Below are 16,838 nucleotides of genomic sequence, written 5' to 3' on the forward strand. Positions count from 1 at the left end.
ATCAGACAGCCATTTGTCCTGAGTGGTATTATGGTCTCCTGGTTGTGCAGGAGTAGAAGATCTCCAATATCCCTTCCAATTCTGTTATTCTGTCAAATGAAACTCACAGTTGAGTACCAGAAGGAAATAACAGCTTAATAAGAACAGGTAGTAAAGAGCACCAAATAGCCCTACATACTCTGTTGGATAAAAGCCAGGCTTGTTTATGAACAAATGAAGCTTCAGATATTGCAAATCCAGTTCATTCTCAGGCAAATTCATTTGTAATCCACAGCCCCCAGTGTAGCTGCCTGGGAGATTTGCTGAGTATTTTGTAGTTGACATTAACAAAGAAATTGCTGCTGGCACATGCTGTGCTGTTTCAGCTCTTCAGCACACCAGCTTGAGAGAAGTACATCACATCAGTCTACAGTTACTGTTAATGCATTCTTAGCTGCTTTAGATGTAAAATCAGCCATTTTTATGATAGCATTGGACCCGTTCTTAATATTAAAAAGAGAACTTAGTTAACTTGCCTGGTTAGTTTCTCCCTCAAAATGTATTTTAAAAACATTTTGCTGTTCCCCTATTAAAATGTGGAAATGAGTCATGGTTGAATGATAACTTATGTCCGCACATGCTACAAGAAAATCTTATTTTACGCATATGTCTATTCTTGTTAGACATTTTATATGGAGTCCTTGGTACTCTCTGAGCTTTGTTATTTGCTTGCAGATATTTCATTACTGACTAGTTAACATCATCATTGCTAGTGAGTGTGAGGTTTGCTCCCTGTTTATACAGTAGCTTGGTTTGTATAGTAACTGGCCACTGGCAGGGTAAGCTACCCTATATATACAGTACACTGTATATGCTGTATAGAAACAGGGAGCAAATCTCATGGGTAACCAAGCTCAGAGATCACCCAGGACTTCACACTTCAACTTGAGCTACATATATTATCTTCTATGGGAAGCAATGATCTATTTATATACAATATATGATATAAATATTAAACCCTATCAAAATGTGCCCAATACCAACTTACTGAAGAGGTTAATTAATAGGCAAAAAATGGAAACATCAAAGTGATGCAGTGCCTTATCAAACTGCTTAAACTCGTTAGAGGAAAAAGTAGAATATAAATTAATATTGTAAGTAATTGTGCATCCCATATACCTAAAAAAAAGTCCCATTACTGTATTTGCAACAAATGGCAAAGATGGCAACATAAGAGACATTCAAAAGTAGTCATTCAGAAGCACCAGATAATAGGTAACTATGTCTTCAAATGGCTTAATATTAGATACAGCAATTTGTTAAAGAGCAGCAATTAAAGTAGAGCAAGTGAAACTATATTCTTCCAATCTAAGGTGGAGTCAGCATAGTTCACAAAAGGCTCTGACTCAAAAGTGCAATATGTAATAAGCAACACTTAGTTAGCTACAAACTATTCACTGAAAGTCCAAAGGGTGCAAATACTGAATGCAAATACTGAAAGGATTTCTTCAGACTATTTAATCCAGTGTTTGGCTGGCTGTGTGGGGAAGCTGAAGTCTATATATCTTAAAACACTTAACGTTGTAAAACACTGATTTAAACTGAAAACAAATAAGGTTTAGAGTTAGTGCAAAACAATAACAACAACAACAATAAAATCCTAATTTGGAACATCAAACAGGGAACATAAACTAGAAGCAAGAAGCAGGAAGAATCATCAAGAGATTGGAGTATCTTTTGCAACTGCATTTGGGACCATTGGCTCCCATTCAATGGACCATTGAAATTCAGGGACTCACAGTTCCATTATATTTGAAGGAACCAGATTTTGTGCAGCTGTAATACAATTTTGCAGATGTAAACATTTTGTAAGAATATGAATAGAAAATGAAGAATGTATGTCCAGTTTGAATCTTAGTATAATTTGATCTGTCATTTGAGAAGGAAATTACTTTTTAAATTTAAAGAAGTATTTAAAGTGATATCATACAATCAAAGATATGTTGTTCCATAGTTCTCACAGTATCATTATATTTTTCTTAAATGGTCTGATCACTGATGTAGGATTAGATCCGGAAAATGTTCCTCTCAGTGTGTTTTTAAAAAAAGGAATGTATTATAAAAATGTATTCCATAAATAACAATTGTTCGATGTATATAGAACCATGTACTAATATATTATTTACTGCATAATAGAAAGTTATCTAAACATTCATGACTCAATAAATCTCAGTGACATAGTAATAGCACTTAAATCCCTTAGATTCAGTTTGCAAATTGCATACAATTATGTTTGCGGCCCTTTGAAAGATAACATTAATAAAGAGTTTGCATTTTAACTTCCCAGGGGGTGGTGGGAGGAGATGCTGGCTGTGAGTGCGGGAGACCGAGAGGGAGTACAGAGGACAAAGGTAGCAGCCCTATCATATCATATAACTTTAAACCAAAAATAGCAATAATACATTAGTGCGCTTGAGATTTATTTATTTTATTTCAAAATGACTGGCTTAGTTCAGTGTAATACTTGTTTTGCAGTTGTCTTTCACAGTACTCTTTTCAAAACTGGATACTGTCCTATTTATAAACAAATTAATAGTCCACATGGACAGATTGCCTATCTAGAATCTCTAATCTGTGCTCTCGAAGCAGAAATTAGATGCTCAATTCAGCCATTATTCTTACCTCAAGGATATCTACCTCAATTTACATGAGCCATTATTCTGAAATTTTATATCTGTCATTGTCACCTACATATCCTGGCCTGTTGTGTCATTTGTTATTTACACTGTGGATCCTTCAGAAAAAAAATGTTATCTACTGAGTGTTTTATTCCCAGAAATCTTAGACTAAACTGTACTCGTGATTTTATTAAATTTTGCAAGGTATTACTAAAAATTATGAATTAATTTCAAATAACCAGGAATGGTTATTTGAAAGCAAATTTAAAAGACACTAACAATTTATTTCTGTTTTGTCTAAAATAATCTTCTATATGATTTACTGGGTTGTTTGAAGGATTGCAAATGTTAGAGAAACATTTCCTAATACTATAGCTTGAAGAATTGAGACTGTTAGCATTATGTTTATTGCATACCCTTCTTGTCATGGTTGTTGTTAAATCAAAATAGCTCTAACAGTAAGCTATTTACTTACTTATTTACAGAAGTAAGATTCAAATGTACATAAAATGCATATAGCATGTTATTTTTAATGTTGTTATAGAATGAAAGAAAAATGATCATCAAGAGATGCAAGCTCTCTGAGATACAGAAGATAAAGAAGAAATAAGAGAGGTAAAAACAAAATCAACATGATTTGTGTGGCTTCAAAAATCTTTTATATCAATTTGACATTTACTGATCCAACAGTAAATTAACCCTGAAAATAATATTTGAGTTTCGGTCTCAATATCAAGCTTTGGAATCAGGAACCCATGTTCAGGGCAGTGGCAGGTTTCAAATTTTTTACCACCGGTCCTGTGGGTGTAGCATGGTGGTCATGGCAGGAGAAGGATACTATAAAATCTCCATTCCCACCACACTCCAGGGGAAGGATACTGCAAAATCCCCATTTCCTCCTGATCAGCTGGGACTCTGGAGGCAGAGAATAGATGGGGGTGGGGCCAGTCAGAATTTTTATTACCAGTTTTCCGAACTACTCAAAATTTCTACTAACAATTCTCTAGAACTGGTCAGACCCTGTTAAAACCCACCTCTGGTTCAGTGGCTGAAATGACCATTTGACTTGGTAGAGAAGACATTATCTATCTTTCTTTCTGCCCAAAAGCAGGTGGGTAGTGGAGGAATATATTTTTGATGGGATATGGCACAAAAATCGACCAACCTTCTGAGGATCCCAGGATACTTTAAAGCTGCTTTTTAACCCCCAAATGTGTGCTTAATCTTGTTGTCCTATTACATCCTAAATGTGGCTTAAATTGCAGCTGGATGAATACTTTAGTTGCTTTCTCACAATAGAAGCTTCTCTGTTCCGATTCTCTGTTCAGCAGTACTGTAAGGCTTAAAGATATAATGTCTATAGCAGGGGTGAAATTCAGCTGGTTCTATTTGGATCGCGCGATACAGTAGGGCCGACTGTGAAAAGCCCTGCCCACCCGCACGGATGTCATGACATTCCTTTTTTGCAACGATTTTCATACGTGTGCACATTTGCGAACCAGTAGGGAAGGTAAGTGAATTTTGCCCCTGGTCTATAGGCAACCTTATATAAAAAAGGAATCTTTTCAAGCCTGTATTCTTCTTAAGCATTTTATTTATTTTTTTACCCACATCTTTAAATGAAATGAAATGAAGTTACTTTCAGCTATAATTACTGCATTGATAGCTCATTCTTTTAAAAATTCAGTCATATCTTTACCCCATAGCACAATCCAAATGACTATACAGTAGAAAAATATATAATGAAAATTTATATATACAAAAGTTACCTGTATATGCAATCACTTCCTGATCAGTGTCACCCAACTAATAGCATTTTCTTCTGTGATATTCAGTCCTAAAGCACTCAAAACTGTTCACACTCAATTTAGTTTTCTTTTTCTTTCATGAGAATAACCATTCTATGACTCTTAGATGCTACTGAACCCAGGTCTCTTACTACGTATCTGAGGCTAAAGATTTCCCAACATTTGCTTTTTGGAATAAAAAATATTTTGTATTTTTATATGTTCCCATGTTCAATGAAGTATTTTAATGCCTCCCTTCCCCAGATCCCCTAACACAATAATTAGGAAGTATCAATATTTCATCATTTGCCTGTGACATATCGTATTCTTTAGAGTATCATCTACAGTACTTTTACTTAATTTCAATATAATCTTCAGGTTCCTTCATATGAGTTTCTACCCCCAATGATTAAGCTTTTCCTTGAGTCCAAGTGTTTTATTTGCTCGCAGTAAAAGTTTCCACCTTGAATTTCATGAAGAAATTTAGAAGTGACCCTCTTTGATTTTAATTTCAAACATTTATTTCTCCCTTAATAAATTAAATTTGTAAATTATGGTCCATCATAAATATGAAGCAGCTTTGATTAAACAGAATTTACATTATCTGAAATACTTCTATTATGACTTGCACTTGTACCTTTGTCTACTCTTCATTGGTGTTTTAAAACATCTGTTAAAACTTCCTGCGATGCAGATACACTTGTCACTATTTCACAAACGTGTAATTCTCCTGTAACGTTTAGTCTCATCAAATCCTCAGGATTCATTTTGTAAAGCTGCTGTTGAATAGCTGATGCTCTCAACCCCAAAGTTGATTTAAAATATGCGCACAAAATCTGATGACATTATAATGAGGAAGATTTATAAAAACAGAAAATATCCTTGCCTCCATCTGTAATCAGTCTTTATATAGAGATTCATATAGATAATATAGATATGTATGTATACATATGTAAATGATTTATTCCCCTGCCCCAATAAGATATGAGAAATATTTGTGCAGATTAAGGGTCTTCATCCATCAATGGAATTTCTAGAAAATAAAAGAAAGAATTAATGGGCTTTAATTGTGAACTGTCATATGGAATGACCTGCAATTTTATTGTGTTACAACATATCAGCAATAAGCCTGCCAGTTCTTAAGATAATTCAGTTATGCAGGAATTCAGGCAATCTTTTGTAATTATTCTCTGCACAATTACTTGTATAATCAGAATCAGTGACTTCATAGAATCAATTCAATTTATTCAAGGCACTTTATAAATGGCTGTGCAATGAAGCAGTTTTTCTGGCGAATGTGCCTTATGGCAGATGATATAGCTTAAATTTGGCATATAGGTAGTCCACACTGAGTGACCACAATTCAGTCATTAGGAAAAAGTCTTGACTGTGTATGATCTTATTTCAGTTTTGTTTGTGTTTTAGACTTTCAAAGGTCTTAAAATGTAAACTGACTATAAATCTACTTTTTTGTCACTGTCATAAGTAAGACTGGTCATTACACATGGTAATCACTAAACACGGACCACTTATAATATATATTTCAGTTGAATTTGGGTCATTTGTATAATTATGGCACTATACTATCCACTTAATTTTGTTGCATTCTGCTTTGTTCCAGAATGGAAGGAATTTCAAGACTAAAATGTGTTAGGGCTTTTAGAGTAATTCTGTGTCTTTAGGGAAATAGGATATGTTGCTGCTCTGATTTGTTTGTAAAAGAAATAAAGGCTGAAAACAAATAAATAAATAAGCAAATAAACAAAGGAGAATATAAGCAAATAAACTCTACAGTTTCAGGAATCGAATGTTGTATGCTATTCTCTTCATATACCTGTTTCAACTGGAACACACTGTGAATGATTAACTAAAGATTTGCAAGATTTGGTTCCCAAAACTTCCAGACTATTCCCAGAATGGCTGGAGAAGTTCGATTTAGAAGAACAGAATATTCTGCAAAACACTCAATTCCTGGAATGGTAGGTTTTGCATAATTTCACTGTTTCACTTATAATAAATTACAAACATTAAATTTGTACTTTCTTTGATATTGTAGAAGATGCTATTAGACTACAGCACAATTATATTCAGCATATTAGCCCACTGAAATGCACATACTGGTATTCAGAAAATCCATACTCAGTAAAAAGACATGATTTTTATAGGATCTTGAAATATTAATTGGTTAACTTGAAGGTTATAACAAAAAAAAAGAATAATTTGGGTGTAACTAGGATATCAGCATGACTTCTTTTTTCAGCCCGCTTCAAAATTAAGTTATAAAACCAAGTACCAGAATTGTCTTTAGTCACCTAAATCCAATAGAAGAGAAAATTTCTCCTGAAATTCTATTCTGAGTTGGGACAAAACTGGACATTCCATTTTGTTCTGAGTGTTCCAACATCCCTTGATGGGATTTAAAAACACTCCTCCAAGAAACGGAGTCTTAAAGACAATATTAATTAATAAGACAGCAGATACAGATTCCACCTCATCACGGAGAAAATCTATGTGATTGTTAAGAATCAACCACAACTTGATCAAGTTCTTTAAAAAATCAGAATGACTGTACAATACGTATAATATTGTACAATAGAGAGTTGGACTTGAAGACCTCCAAGGTCCCTTCCAACTCTTGTTATTGATAGCATGTAATTAATCATCAATCAATTGGTTTATTCTCTATTGGCATTGGTGGAGATAATTAAGTGACAGACACAGTGGGAGAGACTAAACATGGGCTTTATAGTATGTTCACTGAAGGTCCTTTGTGCACAGAGAAAATAGACTGCTACATTCCAGAGAGTTAAAATTATCATTGTATTAAATTCCTTGTTACATGAAAGTTAAAGATTATGGACTGTAACAAAAATTAACTGGCAACCTACTTTAAAAGAAAACTCAGCAAACACAAACACAAAATATACAGTAAGGCTAAGTATTCGTATGCTATTCAGCCAAACATTATCGCTTTGGATAGTAAGACAGGTGGCATTTAAATTTAATAAATATTTAGCTTCAAAACTGAATTATTGATTTTTGGGGTTTTGGAGTTTCTTGAGTTTTCAAGAACTCAACATTAAAAATGTTACTTTTTTCATTCTGTCAAAATATAGATTTTTTTATTCTGGGTTTGGAATTTTTCAAAAATTTGGGGCATTTACAGGATACCCTCAAAACTTCAAAAATGCACCTGACCAAAATAGATTGGAGGTTTTGGAATCTGGGCTCATGAGATAGCCATACATGGCTATCTTCATATTCTGTACCTAGATAACTATTTAAGTTCCCTAATTATTTACTGATTCTATGAATAAATAACTGTCTATGAAAACAAGCTAAACAGAGTCTCCAACAAATATTCTGTCACAACAAAAACATTAACAATAAATTTGGTTGACACGTAGTATTGATTATGAACAAAAATATTCGCTTTGCTTGTCCTGATTTTTTGAGATGAATCAGAACTGCATCTTATAACAGACAGAAATCAATATTAATAAAAGTATTTCAGAAACACAATCAGATATTCAGACTCTGAATGGCATAATTAACTGGTGTCCTCCAATTAACATTGATGATGAAGCGTACCCACCATCCACCAGTTCATTTCCTGCCAATAAATGACAGATATATACTTGCTGGATCAGCAGTAAAAAATTGGCTTGTAAAGAAGCTCTGCTAGAAAAAAAATGGGGGTGGGGAGGAGAGAGAGAGAAGCTAGAACAAAGAGACAGACCATGGATCTGAGGATAGTTTGCTTCTCCCAAGCACAATCTCATGGCTTTTCCATATGGAAAAAACTGACGCTAAAATAATCCTACATAAGGTTCAACATTCAAAATTACCATCAGCAATATCAATGCTTGGGCTGGTTGATGCTACTTCTTCAGTGGTGCTGTTGATAACATCAGTTCTGTCTGAGACAGGATGAGCTCCCATCTGACATGCAGAAGATGTGTATAAACTCTGGAGAAGTTCTGAAGAGCCTGAAATGCTGTCACAGGTGTCAAATTCAGCTGGCAACCTGTTCAAATCATCTGGTCCAGGATAAGCTGGAGGATTCTGATCATCGGCTTGAAAAACATATCCCTGGCCTGCAGGGGGTGCACATCCAGATGCCAACTCATTTATGCCACTACTCACAGCTTCATCATAAGAAGGAAGCATGACAGGAACACCATCCACCACCACAAAGTCTGGGCCATTGCTACAATTCTCTTGAGTATCTCTAGATCAGGGGAAAAAGAGAATGTATGTGTATAAAAATGATGTTGAGAATGACTGAACATCCTTTGCCAGAAACAGAGTTCTTCGAGAACAAAATTTTAAATCATTTGAAATGCAGTTATTGTTGGATAGGGCCCAAGGCTCAACTCTGTAAAGGTCCTTCTGAATCTTGAATCTATCTATCTTCCAAAGTGTTAGCAATTCCCCTCCCCCCTCCAGCTTAGTGTCATCTGCAAATCTGATGAGTTATAATTTTATCTTCTTGTCTAGATCACTTATGAAGATATTAAACAGTACTGGGCCCAAAACAGGACCCTGAAGTACCCCAAAGCTTCCTTTCATGTAGATGTAGTTCCATTAAGGACTACACACTGGGTATGGTTGATTAGCCAATTGCAAATCCATCTGGTGGTGGTACTGTCTATCACATCTTATCAAGATAGAAAAATGTAGAAAGTAAGTTCACTGTCATCTGCTCATCAAATGCTTTAGTGAAGTCCAAGAATACTATGTCCATAACATTTTGTTGGTCCACTAATTTAGTCATTTCATCAAAGATGGATATAAGTTTTGCCTTGTATGAACTGTTTTTAACAAACCTATGCTCCTTTTTTGTAATCACCTTGTTTATTTCTAGGTACCCACAAACCCTCCGCTTGATTATTTATTATCTTTTCCATGATGTCAGGCTGATTGGCCTATAATTTCCTGGATCCATTCTGGGAGTTGCAGCCCTAATGCCACTAGAGGAGTCCTGCTTAGGGAATGCTTAGGGAATATGCTATACATTTAAAAAACCAAAACAGATTTGGCCTTAAAAATGAAATGATGTAGTCAGTGAAGCTTTTTTAAACAAGACACTGAAGCTTCCCAGACATCCGTTTGTGTTTGCTAGCAGAATGCTTTACCCACTAAAACATTTCATGCTTGTATGGCTCTCCCTCCTTGTTGAACAAGGAAAAGCTATGTTTACCTTTGAAACTTGCAATTCACTTACTACATAGGAAGTCTACAGCTTTGCTTTTGCAGTCAATGAAAGCAGTCTGTTTTCCATTGCAGAAAATTCTTGCAGTGTCTGTTTCATAAGCCTCCCCCATCAAAGAAAACTAAATGAATGGCTAAGTAACTGATCAAGGTAGGTGGGCTTGATGGGGGAAGTACAAGCTGTATGTTAAACAGTGAAAAGTTAGAACAGGTAGATGAGTTTTGTATCTTGCTGGAATGTTTATTAAAGATGGAAAGATGAATATAATAGTTTTAAACTTACAAAATATGGTATTAAAATATATTAAAATAGGTTAATATGGTGTCTGTCACACAGAATAGGCGTTTGCTTAAAGAAATGAAAATGTCTATGTATAAATTACTTGCTTCTGTTCACTTTTGTTATATGAAAATAAATGTTTTCTAGATCAAGAAAAGTGAAAAAGCAAACCAATAAATGGAGAAAGACATTACTTAAAATTGTATAAAAAGAGATATGGTCAAAAGTAAATATGTATTGGATACAAAAGTGTATGATTAGTGCAGAATGAAATAAATATATTTAGATAATTTGGGAATATAGAATGAAGTTTTAATTATAAAATAAATATATGAAGAATGAGTGAAAGGAAGTGGGAATGCCAAAAAAATAATAATTGGACACAATTGATGAGAACATTTTACTTGACTCTGAAAAGCGCAATACTCCTACTTTAATATGATACATTGATCGTACTGTTTTCAGAAAACAAAGCAGGTTATTACAGTTATATAAGTTAATTGTAGTACAAATCAGTTGCAAATAAAATTCCTAAGAATCATTAACTGCTTTTAATGCAAAAATTAAACCAATACTAACCTTGGAAGGAAATGTGCCTTAAATTTGGTCTGGAACATTCTGGCAAGAATAACTAACAGAAGCATTAGAAGAACACTAGTAGCAGTGAATGCCACAATCTTCCATGTCCGCAAAAGAGTTTCCTGGTTATTTGGCCAGGCTTGTTCTGTGAAACAAAGAGTAATACGAAACACTAGATAATAATGGCCTTTTAGTATACACAAGAATCAGAACCCAAACTACAAGCTAATCTACAGAGCTACAAACACAACAAATATGATTGTTTACATTTATTTATGCTTTTACAAATTTATTTCCAATCTAATAAATGATCACATGTGAAAGCAGTGATATCTACAGTTCAAAACAGAAAGATGGTGGCCACGGCCATGGGAGATAAACCACACATTGCTGATATATTTATATATATATTTATAATATAGTCATATATATATGACTATATTAATATAGTTGTTACATACTCATACTCATATATATGCTTATATATTGTACAATTATTTCATGCTTATGCTTATATATACTGTGTGACAAAATAAATAAATAAAAAAAATAAATATTTATTGACATTGCACATATACAAAAGGAGCAGGGTTTGGATTGGGACACCTCCTGTGGATATTTCTGTTTTGAAAGCAAAATAAATGCTACAAGTAATAAAATATTATGGAGGCAGTTTCAATTCAAAACATACTTTTATTTGAAAAAATTAATGTTTAAACATTTAATATCCAGATTCCATTCTTACCTGTTTTGATACAGTATACTTGATATGATGGAAACCATTTTCCATACTGGCAGGTGATATATTTGTAATCATTACTGAGAGTGTAGCCAGGATCACAGTAGAACTCAACCACAGTTCCATGATTGTAATGTTCACAAGGCCGCGGATGGCAGATATAATCTCCATGAGTCACCATAGGAGGTAGTGGACAAACTTGGACATAAATAAAATAATTTTTAAAATGTGAGTTAATTATAGTAACACCCAGCATCAACAGAAATAAGAATGTACCAATATTTCTATATAATGCTACCTCAGTCAAAACATAAACATATCCATAATTTTACACCACAGGTACCAATATATTACACATCAACTGATTAGTTTCTGCACAATGGCAGGTTCAATGCTATGAATAAAAAACAATAAAACAATTACTGTTGCTGAAAACACTGTTGTGCAAACATTAATGTCAGATTTTATTAAAAATAACCAAAATAAACTTTACACAATTATATTCCCAGTATTATGCCTCTATTTCATTCTTATAATTTTATAAAGTACTTTAAGCATACTTCATATTTAGTCAATGAAATATATGCTAGAATCTACAACTAACTGACAGTATAACATTTCAACAGGAGCATAAAGATTGAAAAAAAACATCCCTTTTATTGCAATAAACATTCCTGTATCTACTAAAACAAGCAATTTAATTTAATTTAAAAATTCTTAATACAAGATATATCAAAATAGTTAATTAATAAAAATTCTTAAACAACCCTTAAATTTCTATTTAGAAAACTACATAATGAATGTGATCTACTCAAATATCTAAATTTCTCTGAAGTCAATGAAATTGTATTGCCTGGTGTATTTGTTCAAATCTAAGATACAAAATAGACTTTGGTGAAAAGGCAGGAGTGTTGATTTCTATTAGTTGTTTTTTTACCAGTATAACACAAAATAATCATCAATATCTACATATTAACACAACTCCATTCCAGTTTCTCCAACCCAATATTCTGCTATTTTTAATATTCCCAGCTAGCACAAACACAAATTGCCAGCAGTAACTGGCAAAACCTTATATTCGTTTTTTGTGGCCCTACATTGAAACTTCAGAAACCTGAAGGGAGGAGTCAACAGAAGAAATGAAGGAAGAAGAAGACAACGAGGCGACAACAATGGAAATAACAGTGATTGATGAATTAAACCAGGGGGAAAATGTATTAAGAGAGTTGGAAGATACAGTTGGAAGGGAGATAAGGGCTTGGGCAGAAATTTTGGAAACCAGGCAGAGGAAGAGGGTAAAGGTGGGAGAAATACCTAGACTGAATAGTCAAGAAGCAGTTTCAGATAGAGATAAAGATCCTAGAAAGGAAGGTGGGAGGCAAATTAAAAAAAACAACAACCCATAGCAACCAAAGTATTGAAGCGGGCAATAGACGATGGATATTTTTTTTCTTTGTATTGATTTCCTTTTCCTTTTCTCTCTCTCTTTTCTTTTTCCCCCCCTTTTTTTTGTTTCAGGTCAGTGACACAATTAGAAGCCAGGTAGGATAGAAAAAAAATGTTTTTCAGTAAAAGGTGACATGTTTAAAAGTTAGACTAAGCGATAGAAAGAATAGAAAGGGGAAACTTCAGAAACCTGCTATACGACCTTTAGAATGAAACCAGGAGTTATTCACACAAAGCGTATGCAACACTGTAAAAATTGTTGAAATAGCAATAGCATTTATATACTGCTTCAACCCTCTCTAAGCGGTTTACAAAGTCAGCATATTGCTCCCAACAATCTAGGTCCTCATTTTATCGATCTCAGAAGAATGGAAGACTGAGTCAACCTTGAACCAGTGAGAATCGGCAGTCAGCAGAATTAGCCTGTAATGCTGCATTCTAACCACTGCACCCCCATTGCTCATATATAACTCTTAACTTTTTTTTTATTAAATTATGTCTGGATCTGGCAAAAAGGTTCTTTGTAGCATAAATAGTTCTCAGTACCTGCAGTTATTATTCTGTGGTGAATGTCTGCTTGGAGGGTAGAATTCATAATCAACAATAGTTACAACAAATCGGTAATATCAGGTTTGAAGCAGTTTCAAATTGTGATGTCACATTCATTCTCAGTATAATTGCACTGATTATTATCTTTGTGGCCTATGCATCAACAGTAGTGAATAGTGATGACAAAAAAAAAAACTTTTTACATTGAATCATACAGTATTATAAACAAAGGCCATAAAGAGGACCCTTCATGTTGGCAGGTGATCTAAATGCACCGATTGGTAAATTGCAGCTTGGCTGGGAAGATGCCTGGAAGCATGAATAATAATTGGTACAATTAAACTCACTATTCATTTGCAACAACCTATTTGGGGACAGGCCTGATCATCAATTAACTTGGTAGTCATGAGCACTAAATGTTGCTTCTATGATCAATTATTTCCTAATAGGAAGGCACTTTAAGTCTGCTGCTAATGATGTCAGGGTATTGAGAGGTGCTGAAGTATAGCAATGTCTAACCATTACCTGGTTCAATGCAAGATCAAATTGAAATCTGTGCTACCCTCTGATCTGCCCCTGAGTTTCAGTTGAACTTACTGATCTGAATAATGTCAAGAAGCCACAGACCTGACACTCTGCAACCAAATCAGCATTATGTGTGTAGAGAAGCAGCGATTTGAAGTTGGAAACACCATCAATGTGGCAATAAGAATTATCTGCCCTTGCACACAGAAAAGATCCAGCAAAATGGATAGCAAATTATCCATTGATACAAGAGATAATAGCCAAGCTTGCAAATCTGACAGTTGCTAAAATGCTGACAAACAATTGTTCAAGAAGCTGAAAAGAAGACCTTTTGAAAGGGGGTAGCAGCAGAGATTGGGACAACAAATGTTGTTGTTGTGGCCTGAAAGCTGCCAGCAGAGCTAGCAACAGAGTCGGGCAAGGAGGAGGTTGAGAGACAGTCTGGGCAAGCTTTGGAGCCTTTGGAAGGCTCTGATGAGGAAACAGAATCAGAGGCAGATGCAGAGCCGGAGCTTTCTGTCCACCTTCAGGTGGAGAGGTGGCTGTCTTCAGGGACTGAACTGAATGAGGGGGAGGAACAGATGGGGCCCATCCTAGATGGGCATATATGTAGAGAGGAGAGGAGAGCAACGGAAGGCAATAAGCTGACTCTCTGGCCTGTTGTCACAGAGAACCATTTGTTTTCCAGTGTACATCAACCAAGTCTGATTCCTTTGCCAGAACCAGGTTTGTTGGGACTAATTGCTCTACATTTGAGATGCTATCCAAGTCCTCCTGCTGGGAAATAACAGGGAATGAAGTTGCCTCAGCCGGTGTGAACAGGGACTGTTTCTGCTTGGCTTAATCATTGAAAGGATTTCTTTATCTTGAGTTTTCATGTGAACAGAGACTGTTCTTGCTGGTTTCAGAAGGGAAAAAGACTTTCATTTGTGACTAATTACTTTTGGTTTTGTTTATCCAACTTGAACAAAGACTGTTCCTGGCCTGTTTTAAAAAGGGGGGGTTGTTTTACTTGTGAGTAAGCGGTTTCTCATTGCTTGTGAAGGCTGGGCCAGAACACTCTTGTCAATCTTGAAAGCGTTGTCAGGCAAGCAGAGTTGACCTAGCATAGGCATCAGTAATGATAACTGTGAGTGAGTGGCTAAAATACTAGCCAAGGTGCTACAAGACTGGAAATAACATGTTGACTTGCGTTTAAATTGTGAAGCACTAGCCGCATTAGATCAAGACCAAGGATTTAGATGAATTCTCTAATATGTGAAACTACTAAACAAAGCGAGATTACTGCAGTTACAGTATCAAAAATGGAAAAAATGGAGAAACTGCAAGCCTTGACCAAGACACGGAAGGCCTGTTGTGATTATATTCGCAGACTCTATTGAGGTAGAAATACTGTCAGGGAAATGGGTGTGAACATGTCACTTTAAAACTAACACTCCAAACTTGAGGGAAAATGAAATACTCAATATTCCATTATGCTTTATGGCCATAACATTTTTTTTATATCTTGAATGTGTGTGAATTATACAATAGAGAAGACTATATTTTAGACATGAAGGTCAAATTGATCTCCGCTTAGAAATTAAGCAACTTCTGTTGCCTATTATACCTGCCACTTCCATCATATGATGAAAGCAAATTCAAATGGCTGTCATTTAAAGAAAATGAATGGAAACGTAACAAATCTTCTATACTGAATTTCTGTTACAAGAATCTATTTCCATAGGCTAACTTGCAAAAATCAATTATTCAACTGCCAGATGTCAAATCTCCAGTTTTAGGTTTGTTAAAACTCCAGGTTCCTTCCCTTCTGAGGAAGAAGCAATCTTGTCCCTTGTTCTCCCGTAGGCTGCTATGCTTATTTCATGGCTCTGTTACACAGTAAAGACATACTGCATCAATATAAATAATGCATGCACCAATTCACAACAGTATATTTTTCATAGAAATCACAATTCAGTAATTTTTCCCCTTCCACCAACTCACATAAATGATGCATTTCAAAAGTAATTCCACTCCTCCCTCTGAAAGAGTACAATCAGACACTAAATAAATCTTCAAAAAGAATTGATTGTAATGTACAACACTCTCCCACATACTTTAAAACATGGTTTTCTTTGCATTTTACTGGTTAAGGCTTTATAAATGATAATACTGTATATACAGTAAAACTAGAGCATATAATTCATACAGAAAGCTTTTCCAGCAACCTAAGGGAATGCTAGAAGTTTCATCAGGAAGTCTGCAGAAGGTCTTAAACACTTTCCTTGTTTGGCTTAAAATAACTCTGTTAAATAGGAAATAATTGTTGGTATTAGTCAAACAGATTTTTTTCAATAAGCAAACCACAGAAATTAACTATAGCTGCTTAATGGACATTTTATCATTCTAGCTATGGTCTCTAGCCATTTCTCCTCTGTTATTTTTACATATTTTTTCTGCTGGTTGCAGAATTCTAACATAAGTAACTGTTAAGTCTTCCCAGTACGTTGATTTAACAGCAAGCAAAATGAAAAGATTTTCTATCGCAGAGATTAATTGCTCTAAAAAGAAAAGTTTAAGCCAAAGTAATGCCATCTCTAAACATCCATAAATATTCAATACATTAGGGGGCATGATTATTAGGCCCCCCAAAAACAATATTAAGAAAGGAAGAAAAACAATTCTACACAGTTAACTTGGATCTGTAATTAATCTAACAAATCAGACAGGCGAGGGAAAAGTTTTTCTTTAGAAATATAGGCCTAAATATGATAGATACATTGGAAATTTACTAGAAGTTTTAAAAATATTAAGGTGATATCATGTCATATTGTAAGCATTCAGTATCAAATATAAAAATACCAAGAACATAAAGCATTGTACAATGCTTTAACACAGAAATTAAATATAATGTTTTCTGGCCAAGGAATTATATTCAATCTATCATAGGAAATAGAAATATGTCCTAAAGCGTAAAAATAATTAACATCTGGAATAAGATTGTGATCCACTGTGAATAATGGAAAGTGTAACAGAAACAAAAAAAAAGACAATGTAAAGTCATTATCATAATGCAAAAC

General features: G+C 34.6%; 1 protein-coding gene across 7 annotated transcripts in view; it reads right to left on the reverse strand.

The window, feature by feature from the left end:
- Positions 1-16,838, reverse strand: part of SUSD4 (sushi domain containing 4) — an 81,315-nt gene that overhangs the window by 10,528 nt on the left and 53,949 nt on the right. For 6 of the 7 annotated variants that reach the window (XM_058165495.1, XM_058165492.1, XM_058165490.1 and 3 more), the window contains 4 exons: positions 11,263-11,454; positions 10,518-10,662; positions 8,293-8,675; positions 4,240-5,477 (listed from right to left, as the gene is read on the reverse strand). In XM_058165495.1, coding sequence (XP_058021478.1) covers positions 5,449-5,477; positions 8,293-8,675; positions 10,518-10,662; positions 11,263-11,454 — 749 coding nt within the window. In that variant the 3' untranslated portion in view covers positions 4,240-5,448. Of the gene's footprint in view, positions 1-4,239; positions 5,478-8,292; positions 8,676-10,517; positions 10,663-11,262; positions 11,455-16,838 lie in introns of those variants that run through there. The other variant, XR_009152980.1, reaches the window with a different exon arrangement.

The sequence above is a fragment of the Ahaetulla prasina genome, chromosome 1 (assembly GCF_028640845.1).
Source record: "Ahaetulla prasina isolate Xishuangbanna chromosome 1, ASM2864084v1, whole genome shotgun sequence".
Classification (NCBI taxonomy): Eukaryota; Metazoa; Chordata; class Lepidosauria; order Squamata; family Colubridae; genus Ahaetulla; species Ahaetulla prasina.